This window comes from Notothenia coriiceps, unplaced genomic scaffold, assembly GCF_000735185.1.
Source record: "Notothenia coriiceps isolate Sejong01 unplaced genomic scaffold, NC01 NC01_scaffold00011599, whole genome shotgun sequence".
Taxonomy (NCBI): Eukaryota; Metazoa; Chordata; class Actinopteri; order Perciformes; family Nototheniidae; genus Notothenia; species Notothenia coriiceps.
The window spans coordinates 38,687-58,059 of NW_011344300.1; the positions used below are offsets into that span (position 1 = coordinate 38,687).

Sequence of the window (19,373 nt, forward strand, 5' to 3'; positions counted from 1 at the left end):
CGCGGGCCGAAAATATTCGCTGCTGATTACTGCCGAATATCCGGAGCCCGAAAAATGGTATTCGGGACAGCCCTACTGGTTGGTGCAGGCATACAACCGCTAGGCAGCCATTCTTTATAAATATATATATATATTTTATTTTTGACTGCAATGGATGCATTTGCAAAATGAGTCATGTTATGTTCCAACAGCCAAAGGTAGAGGTACAAGCAGTGCACAAGCTTTTCACACTGCATCCCTCTCATATTGAAGTTTAGTGCTGTGGCCGCAAGTAACCTGGTTCCAACACTTATTGCCTTGCCAGTTATTGTTAGTGTTGCAGCTTTGCTTTTGCACTCTGACATGACCATAAATCAGCATCAAAACCCCACAGATCAAATGTAAGGCCTGGGCCAACATCAAAGTGCACTTATTTATCATATTTAGTGTGATCTTATATATCATTCCTGTGTCTTCACGCTTCATTCGCCTGTCAGCTTTAAAGTAAATCTGGGTTGGGCCGTGTTTGTGTCTTGTGCGTATTCCTCTGGGTCTTCTAATAAAGGAGCCCTAGCTTGTACGTCCCCCCTCGCCCCATCACATAAAAGCCCTGTCAAGCGGGCTCCACCTGGAAAGAATACTAAGGCGCTGCGGTCGTTTCTGAATCTCATGAAACCATCCATTCCGGTTTCTAGATTAAATCAGCCCTTTAGTCGGTGCAGAGCAAATGGAGGTATGAAAGTACCCCCCCTACATAAAAGATGCTTTTCACACATTCATTACCTCAATTGAGCTGCTTTCAATGTTCCCTCTAAAGCCAGGCTTCAGGGCTGTATGCATCAAGCTTGCTGTTGCTTTTTTGTTAACCTTAAATGGAGCTTTAAAAAAGGATAGCATCACTTGCTTTGTTCCATTACCATGATTGCTTTTAAAAAGCCCGACCACAGCGGTGCATCGGCTCAGTTTAACTGCAGGTATGCCTCCATCCATTCTGACAATCAAACGGCATCTGGTATTTCCACATAACTGGATTAAAAACATATTTCTATATTGACACCTATTGGTGACCTATATCATGTAAAACAGCATGTAAATGATGCTAGGCCTAATTGCTACAGCTGCAAGGACAATCTATTCTCACATTTGTAGTTCCCTTTAGGTCATTGGGCATGCTATGAAACAATCATATTTTTCCTGCTGGGCTGTTAAATCATGAAAGGCATTGTCCTCTTTTGCTGTTTCACTTGCCAGCTAGAGTTTTATAGGAGTACACTCCCCACAAACATACTGCTGTTTGCCAAAGTGTCTGGCAGGGGACCCCAGCTCCAACCAGGATATGGCATTGAGTCGATTTTTGCGTCTCCTTCTTGTGTTGTTTCACTCTTTTTCTTTTTTTTCAAAAGTACTGTTCTCTGTAGGATTTGCAGCACTGCAGTGTTGATCTGTAATAACTTACCCATACAAACAACAAATACTTATAAAGTGTCCCTTCTTATGACCTTGTAATCATTTGAATTATACAAGAAATGTTTTCAAAACTAATAGAAAAAGATCAATAAATCCCTATTACTGCAAGGCGTGTCTATAATTTCACCCATCTCTATTACTATGCTGATTCCACTCTGTTGGCTTCAGAACAGATATCACTCACATTTAAATTCATCTTTCAGATCTGTGTTCATAGTCATTCCACTAAGACTCATCCTAATTCATTTGTCTGTTATCAGGAGACTTCATCTAGTACAGTTGGTATGAGATGGAACATCCGGCAGAATGAGGAGTGGACTTCCATCGAGCATAATCTCCTCATTAACACTGCTGCTTTTTTATTTGTTCTAATTATTTATTAATCAGCGTGTCTCCTCTTTATTTCTCTTGTTTTGTTTCCATTTCCTCCATGTGTTCATGTTGTTGGTCTCTGTAGGACACAGCTGCAGCTGCTTACATTGGCTGAAGAGCAATGTGCGTGTGTTATTGTGTGCGTGTGTGTGGGTGTGTGTACGTGAGAGGAGATAGGGTGCATGTTTTTGTGTCTGGTTTGTGAACCAGGGTTTTTACTTGGGCTCACATTTCAGACGTTGTGCTGCAGTCGAGCTTTTCATTGATTCTGTTTTTCTCATGCCGAATACTAAAGTTTCTGATTTCACTGATAGCCTCCATTCAGGAAAACAGGAGGGTATTCCCTAAGTGTAAAGTTCAAACATCAGCTTCCATTTACCTCTTCAACCCCTCTGTTGGGTGAGAATACTGACTGAATCCTAAACTATCAAGTTTTCAAAGTTGGTCCTGTATTGCTCAAAGAAGGACACCTTTACTGATAACTGTGTGTCTTTGTGTTGGCAGGTCACAATCCATTATCTGCGGTTAGTCAAAAGGTTGTGATATATTTTCCATAAAGGGGATCAGATGTCAGTCAGCTTTAACAATTGAAAGGCTCTGTCACAACAGGATAAGATATACTGAAAGTAGATATATGATGTTTACTGCTGAGCTGGAAAACGTTCCAATTCATAGAGAAAATAATAAGAATAAATAGGAAACACAATCTGCGGGTTTTGCTTGTTTCTGTTTGTGGTAACACTGTCTGTAGGAGCTGTGTTTTAAAATGTCATATCAAAAAATAAAACGTGGGATGTAAGTGGCATATTTATAAAATATTTTATATTTTATATTTATTTTGTTTAAAAGTATAATAAATACTTACCACCATACTCTCACTCCGTTAAAGGCACATCTTCTACATTTATAAACAGACTACAGGCCAGTAACAATAGGGTATTTCATGTACAGTGTTTACCTTCTGGTACTATTTCTCTTTTGAGAACACAGGCAAACATTTAAGCCCTAGTTTGACTTCTTTAGTGATTTGAGAATAACAAACCCCGCTTTTTTCCATGATCAAATTGAGGTCATCTTTGAACCCCCACAGTGCCCAGCAGTCATATTAGTGCAGCAGAAGATCAAAAAGACCTACCATGCATACCTGCATATAGACTTCCCCTGAATAGAGATGAGGGATACAGTACTTTATCATCTTTTGCCATGAAACAGTTTTATTAATTAAGCAATGTGATCAAAAATTGCGACCATAAAGGCTCGGTATCTCTTCCCAAAGAAAGATGAAATTGGCACATTTTGGAATATATGTTTTAAGGGCTTCAAGCCTTTAGGAGTTTGTCGAAATAAATGTAAGAACAAGAACTGTTGAGTGACATACTTAAAGTGGAACTATCATGCTATTTTTAGGCAATAGCATAGGTCTCAGATATATAAAACAATATAAAAAAACATGTCTATTTAGTGTTTTCTTCAAATTACCAAACAGATCACCCATTCTAGCCATGCCTCATATCCCTCTATTTCACTTCCTGTTTCAAAAGTGCTGATTTTGGATATAAAGGTTTAAAAAAAAAAGAGAGAAGGTTTTATTTTCTGACGCTGCGTGAGTTCCCCGACACACCGGGGACACATCTTTATGTATAAAAGACATCAAAAAGTGCATTTTGCACGATAGGTCCCCTTTAATATAACCGAGACCTTGTGATTCACATGACCCGCATCAACACAAAGGACAACCTTATAATTGATATTAACAGGATCTCCTGACTTAATTAGATGTAGATTTAAAGAATTAGCTTATATAACCATGACCATAGGCTTTGGATTGTACCACCGGATCTAAACAGTGTTTTTTATCAGTGTTATTTTCATCACTCTGTTCTTACTGTTATTTAAATGTGTATACACAGCCTCGTCATTCAACTAGCATGTAGCTGCAATACCAGGAGGTTAAATGACATTGAAAACGCAATTTGAAGCTTTGAATGTGAACGGTTTCATTAAACGTCCTCTAACCTAAGAGGTGGATGTCATGATTTGACTTTGGTTAGGGTTGATAATACTGGTTCTCCTAATAAAGTAAAGTGATAATAAGCTAATCAAAAATACGCTTGAATTTTTATACACGAGACTCAACTTACAAAAACCTGCAATGCTGTGTTTCTTTTGCGACACTTGCAACTGTGATGTTATCGCCTGGTTGGCAGCTTGCCTGTCTGTAGGAAATGTACAAAAGTCTGTTAGCAATATCATTTCATCTTTGAGGCTGCTCTGTGATCACTCATAGAGCCATCCAGCAGAAAGAGATGTATCCAGAATTCAAAAGATAATTGCAGATTTTACAAGGCGTAACAGGAAGGAGCAAGATGTAATGAATCACTGCTCCTGGTAAAATTACTTTTATAATGAGTTACCACTAGTATAGAGAAGAGACCTCATAGGGAATCAGAAGCAGGTTGACAAGAGTCATTCTGTTGTGTGAACAATATTTTACGAATAAGTTAATGATTGGTGTGTAGTCTCAAACCAACATAGTAGCTTTTAAGATTGGAATGGTTCTCCATTTCTGGCCAAAGCTTATTTTCTGTCCCGTAGGAAAGAAGTGAAGGACAGAGGGGGTTGCTGATAAAGGAAAGATGAGTGGAAAGGAACACTGAAAAGATCAATTGATGCACTTGGATCTTCGGTGCAGGTTCTTAGTGTGCAGGAGAAAGTACATGAAAGGATTCAGTAGCACCCATTTGAAGTGTGCCTCACTCTGTCTCCCATTTGTCATCTCCCTGGAGTGCATCAGTGGTGACAAGACCTTCTGAAAGCCAGAGGGAAAGGAAGGCACTTGTTTGAATTGGTTTGCATGAGTGCCACACAGGAAGTTAAGAAGGGACCCAAAAAGAGACAAAATCAAGAGTAAGAAAGTTGAGAGGCACTTGGAGAGAGGTGGAGAGAGGCTCTCAGTCCTCAGGGACGACGTGACCATGGTTAACTACAGAGCATCTCACCAAACCTCATCCCTGCCAAACACTGGAGCTGCAGCCCGGCTCCACAATGGCTCCCTGTCAGTTCAAGCAATGGGATCAAAGTGAGATCGCTCAGCGGCAAATTAAGAATTGGCCCTCAGGTTCCTGAAGCTTGAATTACAAGTAAACCTTTCTGAGTTCACAGGTGCATTCAGCCAGTGTTCTCTGTAGCTGCCGCAGACACACAAACAGCCATACGGACCAAATTAATAATAAAAGTGTTTTGTACCAGAGCTGCAACACGCCAGCTGTTGGATTTATGATTTGCCAGGGGATGGGAAATGGGATCTCGGTCCTTTTTGGGGATTAAATCTATCAGTTTCATGACTCTGGGGTAAACCTTTTGAGGCAGTGAAGAACTGCAGGAATGCATGGTTACAATTGTACCATACAAAGACAGAGTCAATAGGAATAAAGGAGTCCATTGCCACACATTTGGGGCTCTTTTGTGTCAGTTATTAGATAGTCAACAGCCATTTCACTATTTACCCCCGTTTGTTCTGAACATTTACTACAATAATGGTATTTATTTGACAAAGCATCTTCTGATTGTTTTAAATAACATTGTAATTGCACAGCCACGATACAATTATAAATGAATAATATCACTTTGATCATTGTAAGCTTTTTGCTGCAAACTAAAGTTCCTGGACACAAATTATGTGGAATGTTTTTTGACAATTTGCTTAGCTGAGGCTGTAGATGCTCTAAAGCTCAACATCATCCCTAAATCCCCTCAAATGCCACTTTGAGATATTCCTGGCTCACGCAACAACCACCCTTACCCCTTGATTCCACCGGGTCCGTCTGCGCCACGGTTTTGGTCCGACCTCCTCCAGCGTCATAACCCACCGGGCGCATCTTGCATGCCGGCTCGCAGTTTTTGTTGATTTGGGCATATTTCCTGGACAGGCTACTTTGTACAGACAAAGTTAATAATAATTGTAATATCTCAGTTATAAACGACATGAATCAAAGATGTGTTGCTGTATTTTACTGAGAAAAAAAATGCATTCATCATCAAAATGATTCTATATATATAATTTACACAGTGCCTGTAAACCGGAGGAGAACGCTGGCATTCCTCCTCCTACTTGAAAGACTACGGAGGGATAGGGTCTGCTAAATTAGTTTATTTTGGGGATTGACTGGATGCTCTGACCGGTCCACTTCCTGCCTGGCGCTATGCAACGCCTCGCGTCAAAAATAGACTTGCATCCTATTTTTAGCAGAGCCCACACTTTAATTATGCAAAGAAACGTGTCTTTCTATTGTTGAATACGTACATCAGTCTTGTGTATTGTTTTCGTCGGGCCAAAAGGAGAAAATGGGAGCGTCTTTAAGGATCTTTCTCTCTAAAGGTTTAGTGATTGGACCGCTCAGTCCTCAGACTCTTTTCCACACTTGGAAAATCCCATATCTAGCTCGGGAGCAGCCAACCGGGCTTAGTGCTTATTTGTTTTATGGCCGGCTTGTGCGAGCTGTGGGAGATGGACTCCTGTGTTTGTATTGAAGGCATTAGTCAGCCAGCCATGATGGGTCAGATACATGGGCACAGGCCAAGGTTTGTCAGGGCTCAGGTGTTCACCTAAATACATACAGCCGGAAAGATGGATACATTATTTATGTCTTTCTACATATGTGAGAAACAGTTGCACACATGATGAGGTAAAAGAGAACAAGCATAGCTCTGCACTAACATATGTTTTACTAGTAAAGATACTGAAGATTACAGCTTGGTATTGTTTACACACAGGGTTCGATGGCTTTAATTCACAAAGTGCTTTGACAGCATTCAGATAATTGATACACAAACAACTTGACAAGTGGGAGGAATTCGTTTTGGAAAAATAATTAGAAAAAGTAGGGGAGGTAAGAGAATGCAATGATGGATGAGACAGCTTAGCGTAAAAACAGGAAACGGATATGTTGTGAATATGCTTGAGAGAAAGAGGTGTGTGTTTTTCACAGAGAGGTTGCAGCTAGCAGGAGGAGGTTGTGAGGGCAGAGAGAGAATTGGAAGAATAAGACAGAGGATGCTATTACACATCCACAGTTAATCTTGGGAGAGCCGTTACACATAGAGTAATGCAGCCTCCATTTGAGCCAAGTGGGTCATGGGAAAAGCGAGACATGGATCTGCCTGATGGTTCACGGTGAAGGGAAACCCGGGAGCTACAGCTCACAAGAAGCAAAAAATTCTGCTGCCTTAACAACCTCCAACACGGGCCTCTTCCCTCCACTTATGGTGTTTATGGGCTAGCAGGAAGAGGACTTGTCCACACCACTTAGGTGTGAACTCAGACTGGTGTTCCCAGGAGAGCTCTGTGGCCAAGAGATGCTCGACAAACACTTGTGTTCACGTGGCAGAGATGGACTAAGGGGGCACTTTAGGAAAAAGTAGGATATTCTTGACCTGACTTCCCCACATAGTCCACATTACGTAAAACTTTTGTTCAAAGTTAACCGTGTCCAACCGTTATGCACTTTTTTCACAATTACGATGTATCCTGTCTGGCAATGTTGCTACTAACCTTCATGCCTTCACATCGCATTAGGACTGTAAACAGTACAGAGATGTATGTTTAGATTTTGCAGTTCGCCTCCCAAGGACTTATCCGTTATGCATTAGTGAGTGTAGCAGCTTTTTGTGATGATAGAAAGCATTTGTTTCATCTTCTTACATTCTTATTCTTCCCATCTAAGTTAAGAAATACACTTCTTAAAATGACATAAATATTGGATTTTATGATGGTTTCAAATGAGTTTTCTACGTTATGTTGAATGGCAGTCCTAAGCAGTTTGCTCATCATACTGCTGTGACTAGCATTGATGATTGACAGGTAGGCCCTTTATTATACACGGTTACCATAGCTAATCCCTTTGTCTAGCGTATCATTGTTTGCGGCTCCAGGTTATTAAATGTGCATGGTGTCATATTATTCAATCTAAATGAGTCATTGATGTAATCTGGACCAGCCTGGCTGGGAATGCACAGAGGGGTCTCCTGCTACATAAGAGTAATACTGCATTTAAAGGTGACCTATCATGCAAAATGCACTTTTGTACGTCTTTTATAAAAGAATATGTGTCCCCGGTGTTCCAGGGAACTCACCAAGTGTCAGAAAACACAACCCTCTCTCTTTTCCTCCATACCCAAATCTCTAAAAATGGGGCTGCAACGGATCTGATACAGACTGATCCAGATTTGAAAATTCTCTGACTTCAGGAACGAGGAGCTCCGCCTATGGCTATTGGGACAATTCCACCAATCAGGAGGAGACAGCCACGGACATTGCCGTTGGAAAGCGCTGGAGACGCTGTAGTACATATGCCAGGCCTGTAGATGGTGCTGTTCTCACAGAATCAGCCCATGCAAAGACAGTGTTAAATTGAGCGAAATGAGGAATGGCTAAAATGCATGATCTGTTTGGTATTTTGAAAAATAAAAAGTATAAATATGCCTTATATAGGTATGGTCCTACACTATATTATTCAAATATAGCATGATAGGTCCACTTTAAGACTCAGACACTAGGGCCACTCAGGTTTATCCACAGCTCCCTCACTATGTTCGTCCACGGTGAAAACAGCGAAAGATGCGCTTGCCTAAAGCCCCTTGGTTTTCTAACCCCTCCTCCATGCCACCGCCACAGGTAGAATCACATTTTGGTGGGAAGCACTGCAGCCTTGTACATGGTTTAACGCATGAACACTTGAAGTGAGACGATCCCAGAACACTTTGTCAAGAAGGCAGTGGCAGAAAGACAGCTGTTTAACTTTTGTCTGCACCCAAGCATGATATGATTGTATTATCAACATGCAACACGTCTTTCTGTTAGAAGAAGTCAAAATAGATTTTCAAACTGTTTTTTCATTGCTTCCGTGTTTAAGGTGCTTGTCAACATCTCACAATCATCTACATTGATATTCAACTATTTTAAAAACGTAGCTTACACTGACTGTCCTCATTCAGTGACTTTTGTTACAATCTCTAAATCATCTGAATTAAATTCCTTACCACATACTAAAGCAAAAAAAAAATTGCCAGTGATTATAGTGATTGCGTATGACCATGGTGGTTGAATTAATCCATGTCATCACCATTTTAATATCATTTCAGTATAATACTGCAGCTAAATATTTGATGATTTGGTTTTTTAAAGAATAATTGTAAGATTAATCAATAAAAAAGTGAGATGAGGCCCTAATAACCCAGTAATATTATGAATTGCATAAATGACTCTAATGGCTAATTCGCTATTTCTATAAAAATATTTGTGTGGGTTTCTGTTTGTTGCCATGGATACTTGGCATCTAGCCTGCTCTTCTCTGCCAACAGCCCTGTGTGTCCAAAAAAAACTAAACCTTTCTACTATTTTAGTGGAAAAGGGGGATAAAACAGGCAGAAAGGCAACTGCAGCTTCTCTCCAGTTACCATGGCTTTCTGAGCAACAGATTTCTCGGCACCACTGAAGAAGAAATTCCTTCAGTAGGCAGGAAGGCTGATTTGAAAAAAAGGAGGAAGGGATTACTGGAAGCCTTAATTAGGAAGGTGGGGTTTTCCTTGCCTTAATCACATCTTGGGAAGTGGGGGGCGTGGGAAGATGTGAGCAAGCTAAAGGTGGAGGCGTGGTCACCTGCTCTGTAGCTGCAGCTCACGCTGTCTTTGAGGAGGTAATTGAGTCAGGCAGCTGTTGACGTGCTCTTAATTGCATGTTTGACATTGTATGAGACTCGAAGGGAATCCCTGGCGATGCTTGAGTGAGTACGATAATGGCTCGAGGAAGAGAAAAGAGTGACTTGAGATTAAAACAGGAGGAGGGGGGCGCAGACGGCTACTGCATGTTTGTGTAGGAATCAATTTGCACCCAAATTGCTTGTGTGCACTATTTCGAAACATGCACATTTGCGTTATTTGCAACGACGGTGTTTGTGTTTCCCTGACAAACGCGCTGACTTCTTTGTGTTACGTACAGCATTTATGGAGCAGAATCAGCTCGCCATTAGGGACGATTGTGTCAGGGCTTAACCTTCTCATTTCTTTTGTCCATGCTCCCTTGCATCTCATGAAGCACAACATACATGTGAACAAAGCCACCGCATACAGAGCATTCTAGTCATCTAACATCAGCCGCCCATCCCAAATGTGTTAATATCACATTTAAATGCGCATTTTGCTGAGGGCAACACTCACTCACAGATGCTACAGAGATGGCATTACAGAGGAGGCGTGAAACCCTCCCTGGTGTAAAGACAGCACCATCATCAGAAAGAAGAGACACCAGAACACAAACGGCAACCTGCAACATTGCACTCATCTTATCACTCACCGACACTCTAGATAGAATGCGTGCACAGACCTTTTTTTTTAAGCTCAGAATAAAAAGACATATCAGACACACGACCCACAGAAGCTGTATCTGCACGACTTGGGATGTTCAATACACCGCACGTATTACACGTTAACTAGAATCCCCAACAAAGTAAATACAGCATATGGAAACCATCCCTCCGCATGCATTCGTTGGCACTAGTATACACACATTAATTGCCGCTTTGGTGTTTGCAAAATATGTGTTGTTCCATCAATAAAGTCAGACAGGCTGAGTTGGGATTATGAATATTTATGAGTATGTTTCCAGGGCGATGTTGCATAACTCGGAAGCTGTTTTATTTTGGTCTCTGTTTGGCCCACATTCAGAGTCATGAATGATACGAATTAATAAAAATGAATGGCACATGCTGTTGTTTGAGGGACAAAATTAGTCGTTGAAACATGTGTCTGTTTCCTGGTCGTCTCGCTCATTCACTTCTCATCGACTCAATGTCACAGTCCTCAGTCGGTTGGCTCATGGCTCCGCTTTCACATTGTGTTCTCGTTAATTCTTGCATGAATCCTACAACAATATTTTTTTTTTTTGAGGTCGGCTCACATACTGTGATACAAGCATGCTGGGAAAGGATCGCCCCATTTAGATCTGACCCCTAGGAAAGCGACAATGTGGGCAAATGGATGCTTGATCATGCTGATCACGCCATCAACCCTTTCCAGGTTTCCTCCTGCGTAGCCATATTTTCACCCAATTTATTAATCTCTTTCTTGCATTATATGTCTCTCCACATTAACTCTATATGTAGTTATTTTCCCCACTTGTTTCTGTTTGGTACCTTGGTGTCTCACTCACGCATGAACGCTAGTGTGTTTGTTCTCCTCCATTTTGTGTGTATACACCCGTGTTCACCGAATTTCTAAATCCGCCCCCCTGTGCCTATAGTTCAAAGTCACAAGTCCCTAATAATCATGTTTTGCTTGTATATTACAGTTTTGTAATGCATTTCTTAAAGCAGCTAATCAGTTGCAAGCGCCAAGTCTCTCAACGCCACCAGCTGTGCGCATGCATGAAATGACCGTTTACTTTCACTTCAATCATCATGGGGCATTGGGCCTCTGTTATTCCACCAAACGCCCTCCCCGCCTGAAACACTTAAAAGGTGGGCTCTAATAAAGTTGGCTGCAGCTTGCAGCATTATAGTCTCATCATACCAGAGCTACCAATAAAGACATCTGCTCCACCTTTTTCCTGATCAGCTTTAACGTTAGACAATGTATGGATGTGCGCGAGTGCATGTAAAACACAGGAAAATAAAAGTTTAAATACAAACCAAAATCCACAAGGGCTAAGAGCAGGATGAATTTATGGATGGGTATCGTTAGGATTTTATCGATACCGGTACCTGTACTGCTTATCGGTATCGGTATTTTTCGATACTCTTATCGATACTTTTCAATAATTTGGTGTTAATAAACTATAAAAAGACAAGGCGATGTGCCTGCAAGACTGCACCCAGGTAAATAAAACATATTACCCGTGCGCAGCAGCTAACCTGCCTGCGAGCCTTCGCTCAGGTCACATTTACACACGGCGAGGCTGATACCCGCTAGCACTATTAGCACTAGCAGTATCGCTAGCACCGTTTTAGATTCAATGAGTGTCTCGGTTGAAAATGCTTCATTAAGTTGCTTGTGTCACCCCCTTTACAAGCAACTAATTGAGTACATAGATTGCACCTTGCACTATCGCCACTACATTTTTTTAAAGTGCACCCAGACCTTGGATCGCTTCGCTCTGTCCGCCATGCCTGCGGAGAGTCTCTCAACAATAATAAGAGCGCTGTTGAGAGAGATGAGGAGTGGCATTTACAGTGGCCAATCAGAGGGGTCTCAAACCGGATACATCACACGTGATGAGGGTTCCCAACCAACCAGAATGGTTTAAAGTTAAACTAAGGAAGTAGACGTAACAGATATACCGATAGCAGCACCGTTTGTCCAGCGGCTTAACGGTATACCGATACCGTCCAATCAGGTACCGGTATTGACTTAGTACCGGTTCTCGGTACCCATCCCTAAGGATGATACAACAGCACACTTCTTAAGAAACAAATAAGACTTAATCAGCAGTTTAGACAATCTCTTTTTGCTCCACAGACGCCATAGTTAGCCATAAACAAACATAATATAACATTTTAAATACACTGGCATAGTTTTTAAGCATTTTTACACACGCTGAAAACCATATTTGGTTATCGGGTCTAAATGCTAGTCAAAAAAGTATTTAATATATCATTTCATTTTGACTTCTAACAACCCACACTGCTGTTCTCTTGGCAGACGACAGATTCACATATGCAGGCGTGTCAAAGGGTACAGCCTGAGTAAAACACACACAGCATTGTTTCCTGGAGCTGTGTGTCTCTGTGGAGGATTGCAGCTGAGTCCACACGGATCACAGCAGGTCGCTGGTTCCTCACACATTTCCTGTGTTTATCACACGGAAGATGATTAATAAACACACTCACATGTTTGCAGTCAGGTGACGCACGCAGTTCAATTCAAGATATCTCATATATCTATTGTAACTGACATATAAAACATTGAAACACTGTTGAGTTGTGAGGGAAACAGTGGCACAAACTGTTGCACATATTCATCCTTAATATGTCATATAACCATTTGAACTATGGCAACTTAAGCAGTTCAACCGGGTTGATAAAAACGTATGGGACTGACTTGTGTCCCTTGTTACATTCTTCTCTATTCCATTCCTTTCATGTAATGTTTTATAGTTTAGTATGTTGCCTCGTGCAAGACATTCAAACGTTTTACACTTTTACACGTTTTACTCCTAAGCTGCCTGAAGGGGATTAATACAGAGGAAATGACCTTAAAATTTAAAGATGAATGGTTATAGAACAGCTGACACAGTGTTTGGTTTGGCTATGATTGTATTTGTGTAAACCCACATAACACCATGCAAGATGATTTTTAAATCTCCCTTTAGTTACAGCAGAAGAACAGTACCGTGTCATTGTCCTCCTGTCACCATTGCTCCAGCATCCTGCTGTTTTTGTTTTTCATTACCGACCCATGTCCTCATGGGGTAGAGTAGTTATAGCACCCTGGGGCTTGTTACCACCAAAGATGATGTTCTCATTCTAGCACCGCTTGACTTCTCCTTGTGTTCCTCTGCACCTGCCCTCCTTCCTGGAGCAGATGTAATTGCAGCGTGGTGGAGACTTCAGAGACTTTTTTTGGGTGTGATTTTGTCTTGTTTTCTGCAGCTGTTAATTGCAGAGGATGAGAAACCAGTTTTTTTGGTAAACACTCTAAAATGGTATCACATTTGATATTCTATAGATCTTAAGTGTCACAAACTGGGCAGAGGTGTTATTTCACACGGCAAACACATCCTTATTTTCATCTTCAACACAGTCTATCATCTATTTCCCAGAGGTTCAGTGTTTCGTCTGAAAGTTCATTATTAATTAATTAGAAAAAGAGTAAGGCTCGGGGAACACTAGCATCTAGCTTTTGGGCACAAAGAATGTGAAAAATAATAACAATAGAAAATTCACCTTCTGCATTTGACCTACCCCCCCCACACAGGGAGGAGGAGGAGAGCCTGCGGGACAAGATCCGGGCAGACCACGAGCGAGCACTGCAAGAGGCCAAGGAGAAGCTGAGGAAGTCACGTGAAGAGCTGCAGGCTGAGATCCAGACTGAGAAAAACAAAGTAATGGAGGAACTGAAAAAGAAGGATGCGGGGCCGAAACCTTTGCCACCCGTCCCTATGCCAAAAGTGGTGGGTGTCAGCGATGGTGAGCCTGCGGAGCCGGACGTCAAGGAGAAACGAGACAAGATCAGAGAGGTAAGAGGCCCTTTGACCGCTCTTTGGATATCCTAGTAGTAAGTAGCTTCTCTGCCATTTTGACTGGGATGTGCTTCTATGGCAGCATGTTGGATCATGCACACTGAAGCCCATCATGGGATTGTTTTTGGTTTCTTTACTGCTTCTTACTGACGGGGCCAGCGACACACTGAGGGACTCTTATTAGCAGGAGTGCAGCAATTCAACTCTGTGATAAAACTGCACTTAAACTTAGCTGAAATGAATTAAAGCTGAAGCTAAATACTGATTATAATATATTGTATCATTCTCAATAAAAGCAAAGTCCTGTATACTGAACCTATTAGCATATTATCCTCCTTTGGTGTTCTTATCATCAGAGCTCTAGACGTTTTAAATCTGTCAACTCCTTATTTTTAATGATTTTGTTTGATAAAAATATGCATGTTGAGCCAAAGATCTAATGTAGGAAGCTCTATAAATATGACTTTATAATCAGATCAAGTCTGACGTTCTTGCATCAGAGCAGCTCCATACATTAACAAAGGCAACAGTTAGTACCAGAAACAAGGAAACTGACTTAACATCAAATTACAATCCCTGAGGACAATATGTTCAAGACTCAATGAGAACTATTTAAAAAGGTGCCACTAATTGCCATCATTATCCTGTAAACTCTGTGTATATAATCTAACCTGTGACACTTTGTTTGTTGGTGATAGTCTGGCTCACATTACTATATCAGTGCCATCAGCTATCTGTTGACATGTCATTCTTTAAAGCCCATCTCTGGGTAAACACTCGCAGTCTCACAATTTATTCTTTGGTGAAATTTGAACCCCAGCATTTGTGTGGGAGGACCAGTTTCTGATTGACTATACTGTACGTCTGAATACTTTTGTGTTGCTGCTGTCTGTCTCCGCGCCAGCTTTTATTCAAGGCAGCATGGAGCCAGACAGACGGGCCGAGCCTGTGCAGAATGCAGATGGTGCTATCTGTGGTCTCGCTCTCTATAGACACTGAGCCAGCCCCGGCCTGTCTCCCTTTCTCCGCTCCTCTCCCTTCTTTCTCTTCCCCCTGCAGGTTCTCCTACATAATTACCTCATATCGTCTCTCTTGAAACAGCACTTGGAGTCAGAACACTGGCGGTGCAAGGGAGCTGGCCCATTCAGTTCCAAAACCGCCTTTGTCTCTAAATGCCCCTTTTGTGTCCTTCATAAATACCATTCAGAAAGAATGCTATACACTCCCAAATGAGCAGGAAAGTAGCAGCTGTATTGGCTCCAACTCAGCACACCGCAATCCTCTTTTCCTGATTGCCTCGTGGAAGCAAGGAGAAGTCACAGTCACACACCAGCGTACAATTGTGCCTATGACTGGAGCTTGCTCTGTCTCAAAAAGCCTCGCTGCACACAGACAGCACTCGTTTGCCCTGCATTAGTAAAACCCAGGGAGGAGTATCAGCATACATCTTCTTGTCATCATTTATGTTTCATGTAGACGGTAAGTAGTGTAGTGGTAGTTGTGCAGCCAGTGTGTTGCCATGGTACTCTCCAAGGGACTACACCATCTGTCTGACCTGAAGACTGACACTGTCATTCATGCAATCGTTTTTTAGGGATATTTTGGTTCAAAGCTCATCACTGTGAAGGATCAATAATGAATATGTTAACCTTTAAAAGACATGGGCTTGCATGAGGTGAAGAGTGCTGGTTATCAATTTGCTATTTTACACATTTTTAGGTCATTTTCTTATTTCCTTATTTTGGATATTCAGAAACTGACGTGATGCAGGTCTTTCTTCTATGCTAATATCCGACAATAGAATGTCATTAGGGTTAGATGTGCATGCAGATGCACGGATAGTAGCTAAATGAATATCAATAACGAAATGCATTGACTCAGATGAAGCTTCTAAATATCCCTGCTTTTTGAGCGTGTTCTGGTGATAATGATAAGTAGTAATGAGTCTAAATAACCTCATAACGAGACCATTTGAATTAGGGCTGAACGATTCATCGATATTAAATCGAAATCGCAATTTTAAATGATGCAATTATCAAATCGCAAAGCCTGCGATTTTGTTTTGTTTTTTTTAAACGTTTTTTTTGTTTTTTCTTCTTGTGTGTCAGTCATCCACACCAATCAGAAGTGCTGTGCTCCACATGTACCAGTCATTCTTAACCAATCAGAAGTGGCCGATGATAGTGGGTGATTGACAGATTGATCCAATCACCTGCCAAGTATTTTTGAAATACTTTTCCAAATGACTTCCAATGGAGCTTTCCTAGATGGTTTGGTGAAACAAACCATCTGAGTCACGTTAGTAATGCTCCATCACATGTTTCTATGACAGGGTGAATCTTAAACTGAAGCTTGACTTTAAAGCAACCCAACGGAAGTTTCATGTAAGTTTAGTTCTTTCACTCGTAGCTCGTCTGCGGGGGTGCTAGAGACGGGAGCACGTTGATACGACCTTCCTAGCCGGAGATATGGCCGCATTTTACAATGAACTTCCGTTGGGTCGCTTAAAAACAAATATCACAAATCCAATTCCAATATCTGTCAGAAAAATCGCAATTATATCATTTCCCCAAAATCTTGCAATCTTGAATCTCTATTTCAGCGTCTTTGTCGTCTTTATCTGCACTGGGATTTGTGAATAAAATAACAGTTGCTGTGGAGAGAAATCAGGGGAATTGCTCGGATCCAGCAGCGCACTTTGCTGCTCTGTGGACCAGCCACTCAGGCCCTTTGTTCGTCCAAAAATAGAACTGAAACCCCTTTCTATGCCATTAAGATACATATTTTATAGTCTGTTCAGAGCACAAGAAACTACTTTACCAAGCACTTCCATCATTTCACAGCTCTGTGCTCTTTTGCTATTCTACTAATTACCCGACCGACACATTAGCGGCCATTAAACCTCAGTCTGGAGATGGAGAGCGCTTTAGGGCAATAAACGGAAAGAGATGGAATGAATCTAACTATTAACTGTTCCAATAGTATTCACCTGGCACATCATGAAGTATTGCTCGCCCAGAGCTGTTGGAGTTAATGACCACAGTTCACATTCAATAAGGTTTGTTCATCAATAATGTTAAAAAAACACTAGTTAGACGAGGCAATTTGTAGACACGGTTATGCAGGAATCAAAAGAACGTTTCATCGAATGGAAGAAGGTAATGCTCCTTTTGAGTTCGCTCTATTTTCCAATAAAGAATAAACATAATTAACTTAACCACAGTTTTATGTTGTATGCTCTAAGGCTGCACGATATTGAAAAAAACTGACAGTGCGATATTTTTTTCCCCTGCGATATATATTGCAGTTTTTTAAAACTATATTTAACCGGATGAAGGATTTTAGTCACGGACGTCTGGATCTTAACTGGTTGACTCATCATACCTTAAGTCATGATCTAACATGTCATGATAATGCATGTTGCTTCCCCTCAAATAAGGGGGTTCATCTGTGAATGAAGAAGAGAAGAACCTTTTTGTATCAAAAATAGTTCCAGATGGCAGATGTTGCTTTTCTTTTTGGAAGTAAATCTCATTCTTGCCAGTATTGTCCTCCAGTTCCTCGCTCATTTTTTACCGGTGTTTTGATGGTCTGCAAACTAGCGGGGCGGGGCCTGCTGTGATCTGATCAAGAATGATTGTGATTGGTGATTTGCTGTGCATGCAGAGCCTGCATGTAACTCACTCAAGTACCCCTGACATGAGAGCCGCGCGAGTTTTCCTTTTGTAGCAAGCAGCAAAATAATTGTAACATGACGTTTTTGAGTTAATGTACCTACTTAATATCGCACGTCGTAAAAAAATAAAAATAAAAAATGTAATATAAAAAAATGAATAAAATCGCATGTCCCTGTGATGTGATATCGCCGACATGCGGTTATCGCCCATGACACGATTTATGTGTTCAGCCCTAGTATGCACCCGTAATGTATTGAAATCATTACGCTGTTTCAAGTCGGTAGAACAAATATGAAAAAACTCCTCACTTTGGGATGTTAGCCTTTGCAGACTGGTTTACATGCACAAAAACATATATAAGACAACACTACAGGAAAGGAAAGCCAAAACGGGCCCTTGAACTTGCAGCACTGCTTTATTACATTTTAATCTGTCAGTGAATCTCATGTTAATAAACACAGCAACAATGCTTTCTATTCTACTTGAAGATGGAGGAATACAGGAGCAAGTAAATGAACACTTTGCTTGTGTGGAAGCACGGCGCATACATGCCAAACCTGCGGCTTTGTCCTCAGTAGGGCAGACTTAAATAATAAGTTACCCATGGGCAATCACACACAGCTAGTCAGCTAGCAGTCTTCATAAAGAGCAAGAGGTGTGTGTAGTGGTGTGTGTGTGTGTGTGTGTGTGGTCGTGTGTGTGTGTGTGTGTGTGTGTGTGTGTGTGTGTGTGTGTGTGTGTGTGTGTGTGTTGTGTGTGTGTGTGTTGTTGTGTGTGTGTGTGTGTGGTGTTGTGTGTGTGTGGTGTGTGTGCGTGTGTGGTGTGTGTGTGTGTGTGTGGTGTCGTGTGTGTCCTCTCAGAAAAATCCAAAAATCCTTAATGACATATTTTTTGCTTTGGAAATCGACGTTCAGACACTTCCTCTGCTGGTTCACTGATTTGGTATCTTGCAGTGCAGAACGCAGCCAACAGAGCTGTTAAAAGGAAGGGAGGCAATCGTGCTCCAGTTCAGAGCTCCAGTGGCCTAACTTTTGGCTCGTCTGGAGGCGGTTTGCAATTGGAAGACGACTTGGCTGCTCCATTGGCTGCAGGCTTGTGACTGTTGAGTGATCAGCAACGATTACCCGATTTGCGCCTGGGCATTGTAGAGACGAGCCGTGGAGCCTGTGGCTGTAAACGGCCCAAGATAAATCCGGATGGGAAAAGCAGTCCTGCTTTAAGTGAATCTAACATGATCAACCCGCTATCCACAGATGTGTCGGCCATAAAGACACGGAGGAGTTTTGCCAATCGAGACCGTGGAATATCTACAAAGATGGACAATGAGTATCCCCTTCCTCCATCGGCTTGTACAGTACCCCCACGCATCTCTTTATTTGCTGTTGGGCATCCGCCAACCTCATCATCTCTGCTCACTCCACTGTCCGATACGAAGCCTTGACAGTGGGTTGGCAGAATGGCCCTTGTAAATGCTGTGATTGCACACGCTGTGTGTGTGTGTGTGTCGTGTGTGTGTGTGTGTGTGGTGAGTGTGTGTGTCCGTGTGTGTGTGTGTGTGTGTGTGTGTGTGTGTGTGTGTTGTGTGGTGTTGTGTGTGTGTGTGTGTCGTGTGTGTGTGTGTGTGTGTGTGTGTGTGTTGTGTGTGT

The 19,373-nt window shown here is 41.7% G+C and overlaps 1 protein-coding gene across 1 annotated transcript in view; it reads left to right on the forward strand.

The window, feature by feature from the left end:
* Positions 1–19,373, forward strand: part of LOC104946829 (mannosyl-oligosaccharide 1,2-alpha-mannosidase IB-like) — a 46,723-nt gene that overhangs the window by 8,910 nt on the left and 18,440 nt on the right. Inside the window, exon 3 of the mRNA XM_010772715.1 lies at positions 13,786–14,047. Coding sequence (XP_010771017.1) covers positions 13,786–14,047 — 262 coding nt within the window. The remainder of the gene's footprint in view (positions 1–13,785; positions 14,048–19,373) is intronic.